Source organism: Necator americanus, chromosome X (genome assembly GCF_031761385.1).
Source record: "Necator americanus strain Aroian chromosome X, whole genome shotgun sequence".
Taxonomy (NCBI): domain Eukaryota; kingdom Metazoa; phylum Nematoda; class Chromadorea; order Rhabditida; family Ancylostomatidae; genus Necator; species Necator americanus.
In genome coordinates, this window is record NC_087376.1 from 28,020,438 (window position 1) to 28,036,533 (window position 16,096).

The 16,096-nt window shown below is 35.7% G+C and overlaps 1 protein-coding gene across 1 annotated transcript; it reads left to right on the forward strand.

The window, feature by feature from the left end:
* Positions 1-654: 654 nt before the first annotated feature.
* Positions 655-13,982, forward strand: RB195_025732 (uncharacterized protein; the record flags this gene model as incomplete). The annotated part of the gene is made up of 21 exons (XM_064213997.1): positions 655-758; positions 1,341-1,561; positions 3,177-3,317; positions 6,119-6,268; positions 7,132-7,249; positions 7,336-7,457; positions 8,729-8,862; positions 9,289-9,416; positions 9,515-9,605; positions 10,119-10,265; positions 11,230-11,313; positions 11,393-11,520; positions 11,607-11,700; positions 11,785-11,892; positions 12,051-12,137; positions 12,212-12,352; positions 12,412-12,489; positions 12,927-13,036; positions 13,177-13,327; positions 13,603-13,896; positions 13,956-13,982. 21 exons carry the CDS (start codon positions 655-657, stop codon positions 13,980-13,982), a joined length of 2,658 nt encoding a protein of 885 aa, XP_064069878.1.
* Positions 13,983-16,096: the final 2,114 nt, after the last annotated feature.

The following is a 16,096-nucleotide window of genomic DNA, read 5'->3' on the forward strand; positions in this document are numbered from 1 at the left end:
ATTTCGTTGCATGTCTCTGTGCAAAATTTACTCTTTTCCTCAATATCGATCGACAGAACAATCGGGAAAATAATATCGGCACGGTAGGTCTACAGACATGATAGGTGCGAATATTAGCTCTAACAGCCTATTGGCTGTGGGCAGGGCAGAAATAATTTTATGAAAAACATTTTTATTTTTTTTGGGATCTCACTGCATTTTTTTTCGCTGCAGCTAATTAAATACTGATTTGAATATTAAGCAAACGCAAACGTTCCTCTTCGTTCACTAACGTCTATCCAAAACTTCAATGCTCTACATTTTTATCGTAAGAACTTGTAATTGGTCTCAGTATTTTTCCTTTAAATTGTTTTTTTTTCATTAATAACGTCATTTTCGTCGCTTTACCGGAACTATACTTGTTGTCGTTTTTCGCTTTCAATAATTTGTCAAATTTCTAGATCGGCAAGCTTCACTCACCGTTCTACCCCCTGCATTTTTCTTTTCCGATTTCACCTATGTACATAATCCGAGAGCTGTTTTGACAACTAACCAGCCATTTCAGATCACCGTGTGCGCCAGATGTGACTGGTACCTGGATTGCTGTCATTTCCATTTGCAACGATAGTTTCATAAATCCATAGAGGGAGACGCTAGCTGTACTCATTTTCAACAATGGGATGCACATTTCGTGCACGATTGAATCAAATCTGCTCCATTTGGTACACTATACTTGTTTTATGCATCCAAAGCTACTTGCTCTACTTAGGATTTGAAAGGTACGTGTACCTCCTAGGTTTTGGAAAGCAAATTATTTTTGTTATATATTAAACACATTCAATTCATTCGTAACCAAACTCCCCTCATCCAGCACTTTTTTAATGGATAACTTTAGAAAGTCATTTTTTCCGAAGCATTGGACTTTTTTGATTAAACAATCTACTTTTCGCATCACATTTTTTTTTCGATAAGGCTCCAAAAGTATCGAATTTTGCACTTGGTTGTTTGCCTATGTGCATAGAAAAAACTTTTGAACTGACGTGTCAGATTTTACCACCACATTAGAATCGATTAGACTGATCCATCTTTCAGAAAAAAGAAGTGTAGAATTCCGACTCCAGGTCAGTTCCAGTGAGATAGACTAGAAGCATATGTATTTTTCAATACTCATTGTCCGACTGTTCTCACTTCAGTTATCTTCTACCGTTTTTGTACAGTATTACCACCAAAGTAGTTTTCTTTTACAGAAATTTTCTTTTTTTTTCATCTCATTGTTCTAATTGAAAACTCCATAAGGTTATCTTAAGTAAAGAAAAAAATAATTTTTCCTGGAACTCATTTCAAGAAAAGTTCTAATTCAGGTATAAGTTGTACACGGAAATGAAATGGCCAACTGGTGGTTACCCTCATACTTGGCTCACTGTATACATTACTCTCTATGCTGCTTGTATTCCACTTTCATTATTATTCTTCTCGTTCGGATTTTTTAAATCCGGCAATATTGCTGGAGATAACGAGAAACTTGCGGACAGAGAGGATCGAATCATTGAGGTTTCTCGTAATCGAAAAGGTGAAAAAGCAGGTAAATATTGACAGTACTTGCGCACATTTACCTATGTTCTTATGTCAATTAAACGCTTACAATTCTTCTGAGCCGAAGTCGCAAGGCTTCGGTACAACAATATTACCAGTACCAGAAGTAGAGTAATGAACTCTAACCGTATATTCGGTGGGATAGAAAGGACACATGCACATACGTCCAACGCGCAAGAGATTAAAATCCTAATTATTGAGCCCCGAGGGGCTCAACTCGCTCCTCGCATACAGGCATTATTACCCTCGAGAAATATGCAAACGCAGTGAAACCGCTGCCACACACGACGAAATTACATTTGGCAAGATATCCACGAACTGCAGTTGCAGAATCCATAATTTGCGCGTAAGGTGATTTAATGGAAGAGAGCAAATGCTTCACGTTATATTGCTTGGAAAATTACAATTATTGCTCAGAAAATTTTCCACCGCTAATCAGGAGACTATCCAAATTCCTAACTTGTTAAGATTTACACAGTTCAAGGTTGTAGTGTAGGATAGTATTTCAATGAATTTTTTTTTTCTAAAATGAATAACGACAAACTCAACGTTTATGTTGCTTCAACCCTTTCAAGGTATTCTTGTGCTGGATCCGGAAACATCCACGAACATCAGCATTTCAATTGTTAGAAATTCTTAGATGGACGCTTCACTACTAGGTTAAACGATCTCTGAGTACAACTCACTCCATGGCTGATATTATCGAAAAGTGTACTGATCCAGCATTTGGAGATCGATATCTCTGCAGGAAACATTTCCAGACTTTTTTAAACTGCTGTCGTATCTTGTTGCCTCAAATCACATCCCCTTGACAGATTTACAAAAGAAAAGTTACTAGTTCACCTGGAATAAAAAAAAACGTTAGCGACACCTGTCCACTTTTTTGAAATCGTTTTATATTTTAAATGTTCATGCAGTTTTATGTTAGAATTCTTGTTCGAATTCCCCCATTCTTTCTTTCTCCAGAAAATGATGTGCAGGTATTGTATGTTTCTCGGTATTTTGTGCACTCGCACATATTTCCATTTGATATTTTCTGTGAGACCTTTCTTTCCACTTGTTACACTTGGTTTCTAATGATTGATTGTACTTGGTCAAATGTATTTTTTCTGCGTTTTCGGCCCACACAATTCATTTAGTTTAATAGACCAGTCTTATACCTGGCACAGATATGTATGTAAATAGAATTTTCCAAAGTTAACATCATTCCAACAGTTTCTGCAAATATTTACTAGCTATTCTTGATGTGTGCGACATAGAGCAGACAGCAAACTTTTTTCTTTCGGCTTATCTGCGAATAAATTATTTAAGAAATTAATAAAGTTATATATAAAAATATAGACTATCTAATGCTAACATTCTTTCCGAGATTGTTCTTTATTCTTTCCTTTATCATTATCATTATTTATTATATTTTCAACGAAAGCATCTATAAAATAAAAGAAATGTCTAATGAAATAAGAACATATTAGAAGAAAATCAAAACATGGTATGAAGATAGAAATAAAACTGATTTTGTATTTTATAATTATGTAACTTAATTTTATAATTGTTAACATGTTTTTCGAGCTATCCAGCAAGGATTTCTTTGTTTTTTTTTTCAGGATGTCTTCATGGAATCAAGTCTTGTTGGCAGCATAGTCCACCGATGCCCCAACAAATCCATGTTATTACCGCACTCTGCCAACTAATCGCTCAACAGTTCATGATTTCTCAACTCTACCGTCATGGATTTGTGAATTCCGGTTTGTTAGCACTAATACCTGAGATCTGATGAGAATAGATATCTAATAATGCCTAGCGTGAGCCATACCATCGGCAGTTAATAGTTACCGACTTCATTATGCATGGCATGGAAATTAGGCACATTGGAGGGCAGTCGCATTGTTCCCCGTGCACAGGAATGCATTAGCAGTAGTATAGAGGATTGGAGAGGTAATTCGCTAACATGTAATCGGTTCCTCCTGGATTCCGACTGCAGTACGCAGCTCATTTGCCGGCGCCCGTCGGCCAACCTCTCACCGTCATTCACCTCAAAGATAAAAACATTCGTTCGTTCGTGAGCGCTGATACATTTCCTGCGCAGAAGCAGCATTCTTTGGCCAAATGCCAATTACTGCAGTTCGTTGGAGGAGAGCGAAATGAAATTAGGGATTTCTGAGAAATGTTTGTTGCACGGACTAAAGAAAAAACGCCTATTCATTTTGTTCGAGTACGAGTTCCTCTTTCTTGAAACGTTATTTGGGAACGATGGCAGAGACCGATGACTTCGACAGAGGTGAATGAGTGTGTGAGGAGGTGAGGAGGGGGATCTGCTGTGCTGCTGAAGGATGCGCATTCGTTGAGAGCATGGGTCATGTTTACATTATGTAATGAGCAGATGTCGCACATCTGCGGACATAAATGCCCTTTCGAATGTGGCATCCACGTAAGGATGCTTTGGTTTTCGACAAGATTTAAGGCCTTAACTGTAAACTATCCTGAGTAACTATTAGAAAAAATTGACTCACTTTAGAATCCACGCAGGTGAAACAAATTTTACACTATAATTGCAATAGCTTCACCCACAATTTTAAGTTTTATGGACACTACGTACACGGAAAACTTTCCCTATTACAAGTAAGAAGTATGAATAGCAAACATACTTGCTCTACATATTCCATTCGTTCGCCATGTTAGGTGATAACGCTATGGAATCCACCGTAGCTTTCAATTGCAGCAGATTTTTGCCGAATACCGATAATAAAAATTTGGACAAAAGTGAGAGAAATTTTTAGTATAGTATGCAGTGTAGTTGATAGAATATTTAGATTAATTAAAAGTATTCCACAACGTTCTGCTTTATGGAAGCCTTAAACCGCACATCACTTCCAGAGTACATGAAATGCAATCTCATGATAGTCGCCCCCTTCATAACCTTTTCAGTACATAATTTTTAAGTTTTCTTTTTTGCTTTCGTAGAGTTACGCTGTCATTTTTCTGGATCTATGCGGTGAATCTTAATTTTTTTTTAAGGAAAACCAACTGACAACTTGATTTGTTATCAAAGTCAGTTTTCGAACTTTTCTTCAACCTAAGCTAAGGCGTCTATTCTCCATATGCATACATTGGTGATCCTATATTGTTGGTATAGTAAAAGTTTATGTAGAATATAAGCATAAATGTAGAATCTAAATATATATATATATATATATATAGCAGTAAATATATCTAAATATATGTAGCATAAATAGGTGTTGCTATCCGAATTTGAGGTTGGTTGATCTTTTGCAGAGATTTCGATTTATTTCGAAAAGAATCAGACTGAAAATCCTTTTTGGAATGATTCTTAATAGTGCGCCATTACTCGCTACTATTTACCATGCTAATAAGATTAAATATATACTTTTTTTTTGATTTTTCTCTTGTACTTTATAAGATGATTAGCTGCTTAATGGAGAAGATGAAGAACGTTGGCTCTAGTCCTTCTCCACTTCTTCGCCTCCATCTGTGAAAATTGTCTCTTAATCCATGTCCATGTAAAAATTCCGCTTTAAAAGTGCCTCATCGACTAGCCGGTTTCGTTGTCCGTAAAAGCTAGTTAGAATTCATTTAGCGGTTGTTGAGAAATTACGGGCGCATTCACATTGAATCGCATAGCAGCTGCCCGGCTAGTAGTAGTATTGACGACACTTAAAAACGACGTGGAAGAAGAAGAAGAAAGGATGCCCTTTTGCACAAGTGATATATAGCGTAACGTCGTCGTCGAAGCGCTGCCGCACGAAGAGCCGCTTCTCCAGCACTTAATGCCAGATGACGCACGCCTTCAAAGGGAATCAGTTTTAAAGTACAAAATCGCACCATTCACCCACGGCACACACATTTCCCGACATCCAGTGTTTATCCGTCATTTCGCCACGAAAAGTGAAATACTACATAGGCGCAGGTTACACGAAGCCCGGCAATATCGTAAAACTCTTATAAACGATCAGAGCTGTTATTTTTTTCTCAGTTGCACTTTTTATTTATTAGCACGACGTATGGTGATTTTTTTCTCGCTCGAGGAGAATTTAGTCCGTTTGAAGATTCATTTCGATGGCGGAACTGCCAGGCTGATTTATGCGCTTCCCGAGACTGCATCACGCTTCTTTCAATCGTCGCTATTCACCCCCTTGCTGATTTTTGCATCTAATTCTCGGTCAAAATATAAAGAGTTGATCATTTTTCCGGCTGAAAAGTCTAATATCGATATATTTAATACCACATCTATGGTGATAAGTTCATTAGGACAGCTATTCAAATCCATTTAAAGCGTTCACGAGGCACACACACATGCAAAACGCAATTGGTAATCATGACAACGAGGAAACTCACTCATTCGCACAGTTGCACTAGCGTTCGGGGATGCTGATGTATCCGAGCAAGATATGGATTTGAGAAACATTGCTGAAAACCACATGCTAGCATGAAAACATTAGTGGACAGCTAGCTTCCTCACGTACATTTGCACTTTCAACGTTCGAAAATTCAACACTGGAACGAAATTCCTTTTTTTTATACATTTTAGGGGACTTTTTAAACACTGAAATGGACTTTCTGTACCAACGAGCACGACAGCTGGCCACAAATTTACCGATGGGCGAAACACGTCTTACTGGATTTCAAATCACAGCGGATGAACTTCGAGGATCACCGCTTGCACCGAATCTGTTACCATGTCAGTTTTCAAATGTTACTGGAAGTATTCAATTCTAAACCTTCTTTTTACATGAATATAGCAAAGATTTGGGGAAAAAAAGAGGAAAGGACAGTAGCTACTTCGGTTTAAACAGACTAGGTTAGAAATGGAAGGATTTTCAAAGAAAAAAATCCTGAAAAATATAAAGTTGTTCACATCAAATTTCGAGTGATAATTTTAGATGTAGTTTTAATTCAGTTCAGTTTTAAATAGTAACTTTAAATATTGCAGCCATTAAATTCTTATTTATTACATGCCTAGTATTTCTATCATGACTATCTCGTGGGCATATTTCAAGATAAAATTACTTTTTAGAGAAAACTAATTTTTGTATGTGTAGGAGATATTATTATTGATTATTTTCTGGAGTTACATATATCTAAAACATTGTTTTTTCAGTAGTGCTACTACTCCATTTTCATATTTAACCAGCTAAATAATATGCGCCTATCCTTGTAGTTTGTTTTTATTTTGAGAACAACTGAGTTCACCTGAAATACTCGACACTTACTGTTATGATACTATAGTTGGATACTGATGTAAGAAGAAGTAAGCATGAGTGCATTTTTGGGAATGAGGATTTTCAATTTGTTCTATCAAAAAATCTCAATTTTATTCATTTTTCCTTCTTAACCAAGTAGAAAAAAACTTAGCAATGGATGGCTTGGAATTGAAAATTGTGAAGATCGGGAAAGAAGCCTAAAATGGTTCAGAGCATAGAGTTTGAGTCGAAACTCCAAATTTCATCCAGGAATCAGTAGAAACTAATTACGTAATATGGATCTTTAAATGTTTTTTTGTTTGAAGTTATTACTGTTTATTTTAATTGTTTGTTTGTTTAGTGCTTATGAATTTCCGACTGTTCGGAATTCCATTAGAGTTCGTGAATTTGTTCACTGCCCTCGTCGCTTACGCTTGTGCCTATCCAGCAGTATTCTGGCGGGTATCGAAGCCCTTCAGGTAATAGGAATTACAACTCTTTCAACATTTCTCCTGGATTTAAATAAATCGTAGATCAATTGAATTGTTGTATTGTTCTATTTCAGCTTGATTTTCACGTTTCATATGGTCATTCATTGCGCTGCTGTGATCTGGGGATATTTAGGATTTAGCATACTATTCCGGATACAGGAAACCAATTACAACAGTCTACGACCTGTCGGATTAGGTGACTCGCTAGTTCTTCTTCCGAAAACATCCTCTTTAATTGTTGTGCAAGAAATATGTATGCGAACTAGCTTTGGTTTGTGCTGCTAAACTGATAATTATTTGCTAATTACCTTAATCGACCGTGAAGTGACCTCTCTCAGCAGAGAAGAAATTAGTTTATTTCTTTTTCAATTTGAATTAAATTCCAGCTAAATTCCACACCACCACACGTTACCGTTACTATACTTCTACTCCACTGTTTTGGAGAAAACATAATTTTAGCAGTCTTTTGATGAGTACTATTAAACGAATAATTCCATGAGAAAGCTATTAGATCCTATATCTTATTGGGTCCTCATAAATAATGCAGATTTTCAATTGCATAAATTAGAGTCTGAGAGGAAGAGGGTAGAATGCTAGCCTCAGTTCGAAATTTTAAGCATTAACTCTGAAAACAGCTAGCAAGATTAATTTTTTCCTGAACTTTCTGGAAGGTTTTACAGGCTCCGATCCTTCAAAACTAATCATTTTTGTAAAATTGTGATCGAAATGGTGAAATAGCATATTCGGCATTCTTTACTTTCTGACTTCAGAAAATTCTTGAGAAATTCGCTTGGTAAACAATATTATTTCCCGAAGAATGTCAAAATGTCGAAAGCATTTGACTATCATTTATTCTGGAGTCTACAAAACCGTTTGAACAGAAAAATATGGATTTAATAGATTAGCTCAGAACGGTACTAGAGGAATATACTCCTCAGGAACAATTAATTTCTAGAAGAGAGGCATCGAAATTCTACAAAAAGATGGAAAATGATTGCAGAAAATAAACGAAATTTTTCTACCTTAATTTTGAAGAATGAAAGAGATATAGGATTGTGAATTATTTATGAGGTCATCCCATGTATACTACTCAACACATTTCTCTTTTTTTTTGCAGAAATAACGAGAAGGACCCGTACTTTTGAAAAGAGAAGGGCTCGTTTGGAATTTTGTGTCGTGCTTAACTTTTAGTTCCGGGGATTCAGTTCAAAAATTCCTGCTTCGCTTGTAATTCCTAATCGAAATATTGACGGCTTAGTAATGTGGATTATTATTCGTTGTGTTGACCATCAGGGAAGAAAAAGGAACCGAGTAGTATCTATAAGATAAGTAATTTCAATGGGTATCCATCGTGCTGACTTCAGTATTGAAATGTATAAAATTTACAGAATTACAAATATTTGTGTTTGATAGTTTTTGTTCGCTGAAATTTCCGACCACGTTGTGTTTTACATACATTTTTTTCAGGACAATATCTGATCCAATCTCGAAATTGGCCATTTTATCATCCTTACGCTATTATTATAACATTTATCGGTTCTCTATTGCTTATGACAACAGCTCCAATCGCTTTATACTCGTATGGCTACAACAAGTATTTTGTAAGTTTATAATATTATAGAAATTATAGTTTCCATAGACATGAAGTTCTCACTGTTAGAAATACAGTAGTTACTAAAATTTTATAATTTTTTCTCAAAGGACCTGAAATGTAGAGCGTTATGATGAAGTAAATCCAGATATGATTGTCATGCTTAGATTGTGATAGTATTTTTGGTAATAGAACCTATAATTGTTTACGTTAAGCTTACTGATTGCAATTTAAGCATAGAAGTAAGTAAGAATGAGGGAAAAGCAAACATTATTATTGAAAAGTACGAATAAACAGGAACATTGCGGTGCGCGCAGCGACGATTCCGCTCAGTTATCTTTAGTCGTTTTTTTATTTCGAAAATGTGATCATTTTTGTTTATTTTTGAAGACAAACCAACAATTTTTCTAAGCAATGAAGGTCAGTCCTGTTTAAGGTGAATGTGATGAATTTTCAAGCGAAAAATCATATTCGTGCCGGTAGTTCAGCAGGACAAAGTGAGTACAGTGAGTATAAGAGGCGAAATTATTCAAGACCACCGAATCGGGAACTTTGTTGTGATGGGTTCGTTCATAAAGGTTTCCTTTCTTTTTTGAGATTTTGCTTTTTTTTCTCATATTTTCATTGTTTAAAGTGTTTACATGTATTGCAATGTATTGCAGATATGCACCACATACCCTTGCCATTGTACTTCTCGTACTGATTGTTGTCGTTCGTGCTCCAACAATATATGCGCTTATGATTCTTTATCAGGTGAGTATTTTTATGTAATTAAAAATATTTTATTATAGAAGACTCTATACATATTATGTTAAGAAAATAAGTAGGAGGAAATGTGTCCATACGCCAGCATTTAGGTTGCAATTTTTATAACATCGTACACCTAACGAATTGTGAGATTTTTAAATAGTTTTTTTTTTCACTTCCGAAAAGATTCCGAACGAGTTTTGTGTAAAATCGATTTTGTGATTCTTTGAATTATTTAATTATAAGTAGCTTTTTTCACTTTTGATTAATCAAATATTATGCTGAACAGTAATATGCTTTATTTTTTTTATTTCGAATGAAGCAAAGAGTCCGGACATGGAAGGTCTATTTTATGTTGACTTCAATTTACCGGATAAAAATCAAGCTCAATTAAAGATGCACGATTTTCATTTAGAATCTGGATCTCATTTGGGATCATCTAGCACTGAGCAGGATAGCCGAAATTTTCATTTGATCCCTTGTATTAGCGAGCACCACTGTTCACATTTTCTATTCCAGCACGAGGAGAAGCCTCTGCTTTTAACATGCATAATTGTGGATGTTGTCTATTTGTTCACATGGATACTGCTTTGGTTGATGTTGACTCTGAAGAGAGAATGGTCATTCAACGTTGCTCATAAAGTGCACCAGATTTATGCTCTACAGGTAATTAAATTCTCTTCTTCTTTAATTTCAATCCTGAAATATTCCATGCGATTAATATATGATGGAATTATGAAATGTGTTACAGAATGTACAACACTTCTTATTTATTCGCCTTAGAAGTTTCCATGAGCACAAATTATGCGAAAATTTTAATTTCAACCTCTGCTTCGTAATTGATTAATCAGGAAGGAGAGGTTGAAATCAACAAGCAACAACAAAAATGAACAAGCAGATCGTGGATTCAAACTGTTTCGTTTTGCATTAACTCAAGCGCCTATGAAATTCGAGAAAAAAAATCGAATAGATGAATTTTGAAGCTATACTAGGACTATTTTTTAGCGTTCAGGGAAGTTTCTGGATCAGCAGGGCTGGCTATGATTTCCCGCATTGATAGTTCCTAAAGTCACTACGTGGTATCCTATAATTTGCAGTTATTTGAGAATTAATGTCCAAGAACGATATGAGATAATCTCAACGTCGTATTATTTTTCGTAATTTTCGTTCAAAAATCCCATATTGTAATTCTTTGAATGAAAATTCTGTTCGCTGGAAATGATTTTACTGCTTACACCAGAGATGTGAAAAACAAAATTTATTCAAAAATTTCGAAAACTTGGAAAGCAAAATCGAACAGATGTATGCGTGGAATCTTGTCCCAGGTCTTGTTATTATCAATTTATGGATATTATCCGGGAAGGATATACATAAAAAATGGTTGTATCTGAAAAGTAGTTGATTGCGGGTACGGCCGAAAGATTTCCATTTTGTGTTGCGATATCCCTAATAGCACAGCGAGTATTTCAGGATAGTTCAAAGCAGGAAATAAATACTGCTCGCGTCCTATCATATATAAATTTGTGTTTTAGGAATCCGTCATGTTCTCTAATAGGCGTCAAAACTACTAGAGAGAAATGTTGAATAAGCTTCGTTTTTCGTATATTTAACTAAGGTCAGAATTTTTCAGAAAGGATTAGCGACCGGCCACATCAAAGGTAATGAGAACCCGTCACAGTTGAAGAACTCTCTGATTGTCATGCAGAGAGACCACGTACGTTCCCCTTAATATTTTCAACTTTTCTTTTGTTTAACAGCTGTTTGCTATTTACGTGAAATATGATATCATTCAGATGTTTGTCACTGATGATCAAGCAGCGAAGCAGTCTCTACTTAGGCATATCCAACGAGGACATTTTGAATCACCGGAAGAAATGTATTGGTCGAAATCGAATGGTAATCAAGGAAGTCCGAACACGAGGTAGTTGATAAAATTAGGGAACAAATTTAGGATTTTCTCTGGATTTTTTAGAATTACTATGTAAGAAGGATGTACAGATATTACAGAAAACTTCCACTCGAAGAGAGTTCAAGTAATACGCCAGAAACTTCACGTCTAATTCAACGGCCAATCGATGACTCTTCGGCTACCTATAACTCGGTCGGATCTTCTTCCGTATTCCCATAAGATTTCACTCACTCATTAATTCCTACTACAATTATAGTAATATTTTCTGATATTAAGGTAATACGAAGTGTACATGGTCCATCTCCACATACCGCTCAACTTACGATGCGCGGTAACAGTTCTCCTCCAGACGGGAGAACTCAGAACACTTTTGGAACATTGCAGGTAATAAATAAATAAACAAATATATATATATATATATAAAATTTTCAATGCATTTGAGAAACATTTGAGAATTTGAGAACTGTGTAATGAGAATGAGTTATGTTATACTGTATCATGTTTATTATATTATATTAATTTATATTTATATTATATTTAAGAGAAACCAGAATGCTACATACACTTCAACACTGCAACGAAATCCACCCTCTGTGCAACGAACAATTCCGCCTGGACAATGGCCAACGGTAAACACCATTCTAACTGAATTTTCAGAGTCTACATATTGTACTCTCAGAAGAAAAATGCTTTTGATTTTAAGCAACAAGAAGCCTACGCTTCAATTCACAAAGCTAAAGAGCATTCACTATACCAAAGGAGGGATAGCGCTGATAATCCTCAGTACGGGAAAATCGAGAGCAATTATAGTAATTATGGCACGTATGCGAGGATGCCACCACAGGTATATTTATTTTTCTCATAAAAGACTATTTTTACTGTATAATTTTCAATTCATTACAGTCACGAATACCCATACCGCCTGGTCAACAGGTTAGCTCGCTCACTCTCAACAGTAGCAACTATTCACAACAACAGACGGTACGATTCTTAAAGATTTTCGTAATGTGATTTTTTTCTTGAAATTTATATCAGCAGTAGTACGTATTCGCACTTTCGTACAAAAAAGTATTCAGGAGATCTTTCAAAAAGCTAAAAATTTAAAAACCTGAATCGTTTCACTGAAATCTGTCGTTATTGGTGAAATTGTCCAGAAAGTCTTGCGCATGTAAAATGACATATTTTAACCTGGATTTTCAAGTTAAAAAAAAGGAAAAATCTACTAGAACTTTGCGTCCTGAATCTTACTAGTAATTTATCCTTAATTTTTAATGGTCTTTTTTCAGGTGAAACCGATTCGAACCCTTTTAAGTTTATAATTCTACAAAATTTTATATTTTGTTATATTTGATTATCTATTCGCAACTTATGAAGTGTGGTTTTTGAAATATTTTTGAGCATGGTTTATCTTTTTTTAGAATTCTCCATCTGTTATTTCTGGAGTTCGACAAAGTCCGCTTCTGGGTGAACGAGGATCTATAAGCGGTGTTAATGGTATTGGATCAAATCTTATGACAACATCAGCCAGGTAGATTTTTAAGGATTTAGAGAGCATAAGAGTCCGGGAACATTCGTCTTTTTACACAGTTTTGAAAGGGATTTTCTGGAAGATGGTTAGCTTTGAGTCGTTTGTTTTGATTTAAGTAGAAAGCAAAAAGGAAATTCCAGAGATCAGTCACCATATCAACGATCCGCAATCAAACTCACATCGTTTAACGCCACGGACAAAGGTGGAGTGTACGGTTCCGTACCGTCACAATGGGCGACACAACGAGCGCCACCCGGTCAACCAAGTCAACTTTTATGGAGCGCCAATAAGGTGGTCATAATCTAAAATCCGTATTTTAATCTCTAACTGTGGATAATTCTGTGCCTCACATCCTTGGTTATCATCTTGGCACGTACATGCGTTCGGCATGGATACGTCTTTATGACATATATCTTAGAATTCTCCCAACTATTCCCACTCGCGCTATAATATAATTTAATTCCTCAAAATTTTTCGCCCAACTGCACGTGCTAACTTAATTAGTTTTGTGTTACGTGTCCGCTCACCTTTTTCTCACCTAATCAACATTCACTAACACTTTTTAGCCGACTGTTTCTGCTTCATCATCCCAACAGGAGCAATGTTTCACCCCGACATCTACGCTGACCAGTCAAGGATCTACAAGCAATTATGACGGTCAAACACCAACGCCTGGATCTCCACAAACCAATACACCGCTCTACGGTGGACGTACGCATACGAATGGAACCGGTGCGGGAGGTGGCGGTACTGGCGGAGGTGGAGGAGGGATGTATGGTACAATTGGCGACGATTCGTCCTCATTCACTGATCGTACCCTGCAGAAACCGTTACGAGCCGTCTCCACCGGATCAACAACTGTGCGTCATAACGTTAAAATGGTTGGCTGCTCACGAAATGATGACTCTGCCAATTTCAGCCTTACCTCTTCCAATGGCAGTTCTGAAGCTAACAAAACGAATAATGATTTTGCAACTAGTATTGTTTAAGAAGAAAAATTCTATAAGTTGCTCTTCATTGATATACTATTCTTCTCACAAATTCATAGTGATTTAGTGTCTTAAAAGAATTGGTCTGTTGCATTGTGACTAACTTGCACACAATTTTCCTGAAATATCCATCTTCTCATAGCTTAATCATCCGAAGCGCTTATCAGTTAAGATCCGTTGATGTTTTTCGTGTTCTCACTTTGCAAAGAACCTCATTGCAACCATAAATTAGTGTAGAGGACCTATCTAATCAAGGACTACAGCTCTCCTGATATATTCCAAATTGAAAGAATTACTGTCGGGTAATAATTTTTCATAGCGCAATCCTTCTCCTTATAATCGCTTAGCCGTAACGGCTACACTTTTGTATTTTTTCCCTTTGTCAACGCATGTACGCCATGTTGTCATACCCAATTTTTTTGAGAGAAATTTTTCATATTCGTCTTTTTGATACTCTTCACATTTGAATCGGTGCTCTTGTTCAGTTATATATGTAATTCTGCATTATTTGTATCGCTGTTGTTGAATTCGAGTCTTTTCCTGATTGACTAAATTTGTTTCGAGTGTTATGCGAATATTTGAATAAAATCATTGTATAAAAATAGTTAAGCGTTAAAAGGTGATGGCTCAATACTTTAAATGAACATCATTTCCATTCTTTATTTCAATCGTCCCGGAAAACGTAGAGAAGGATTGAGTGATATTGCTTGCAGTTGAAGATGCTTAGAAATAAATGTCTGTAGAACGTAGAGTTGCGAACGATTGTTCAAAGGGCTCGTGAAATTCTTGTGGGATATTGGAATTCAGGAAGTGCGCATACAGCAATAAAACGCGCTAAATTTGTTGCATACAAATGAAAATCTTGAGATTAAAATCTCTAGATTTTTATTTGTATTCATCTAGAACGTAGAGAAAAAACGATTTATGGTCATCCTTGTGAATTCTTTCCTCTCATAGGAAAAAAAGTTGCAGTATTAAAATTAAAGGAATAAATTGTTAATGCATCGATACTTTAACTTAATATCTACTAGATCATGTATTTAAGAAAATGTGGAAGTAAAAACTATTTTTCTAGAGCAAGAAAATCACAAATAGCGTACATATCCTACTGTATATTCTAAAGATGAACCTGTTATGATGTGATTTTCTGGATGAAGAACGCAAATCCTCTACTTTAATTAATCTCAGAGAACCAGCACTTCAAAAGAGGGCTACATTTTTTTAAAAAGATTTCGAAGATGCGTGACTAATATTGTACGTGAAATGGTATAAGTGGAAATCTCGAAGAGGGCGAGTACCAAGAAATTACCCTTCGTTTCAATTCCTTCTTAAATTTCAGCTATTACGTGGACCGCTTTCACGTCGTTATTGAAAATTGCATAAAAATTCCCAGAGGAATATATTTTCACCGACTATAATATATACGTTGACGGTTTTTTGAAAGGTCATTAAGATCTGCAATGGATATGGATGCACCTATTTTCATATTTCCTCCAGAATTCCTCTTTTGTGTCGGATCCAGTTGTTCTACGTGATCCTAACCTGAGCGTCCGGAGGCAGATATTTGTGGTAAATGAGGTCATATTGAATAAAAACCAAATTCTCTTGTTAATTAAATTATTAGTAAATTATTGTAAAAGTTTCGCTGTTTCCTGATCAATTTCGCGTAAATAATCCGCCTTTTTGTGGATTAATCATGTTTATGGCGCACCTATAGTAACTTTGGGAGAAGAATCCATTTGAATTATAGTCCGTTATCCTTCCTTGTTTTTTTTTCTGTCCTTCATGGTCTGCTGTTCTTTGGTTCTTTTATTATTTACAATTATAAATAATAATAATAACATAGTGATTGTAGTCAATTAATAAGTATAATACAATAAAATTTATTCCAATACTTTGACATAGCTCATTGATGACAATCAATAATCTGAAACTTTAGCTCTCAACTCTTATTTTAAAGGGGTCCCCAAAGAACAACTTTTGAAATATTAATGAAAAATGACTGGATTTTAAACTTTTTCCATTTATCCGAAAGACAACACCGTTAGCTAGGTGTCGCCGAAATTTTTTT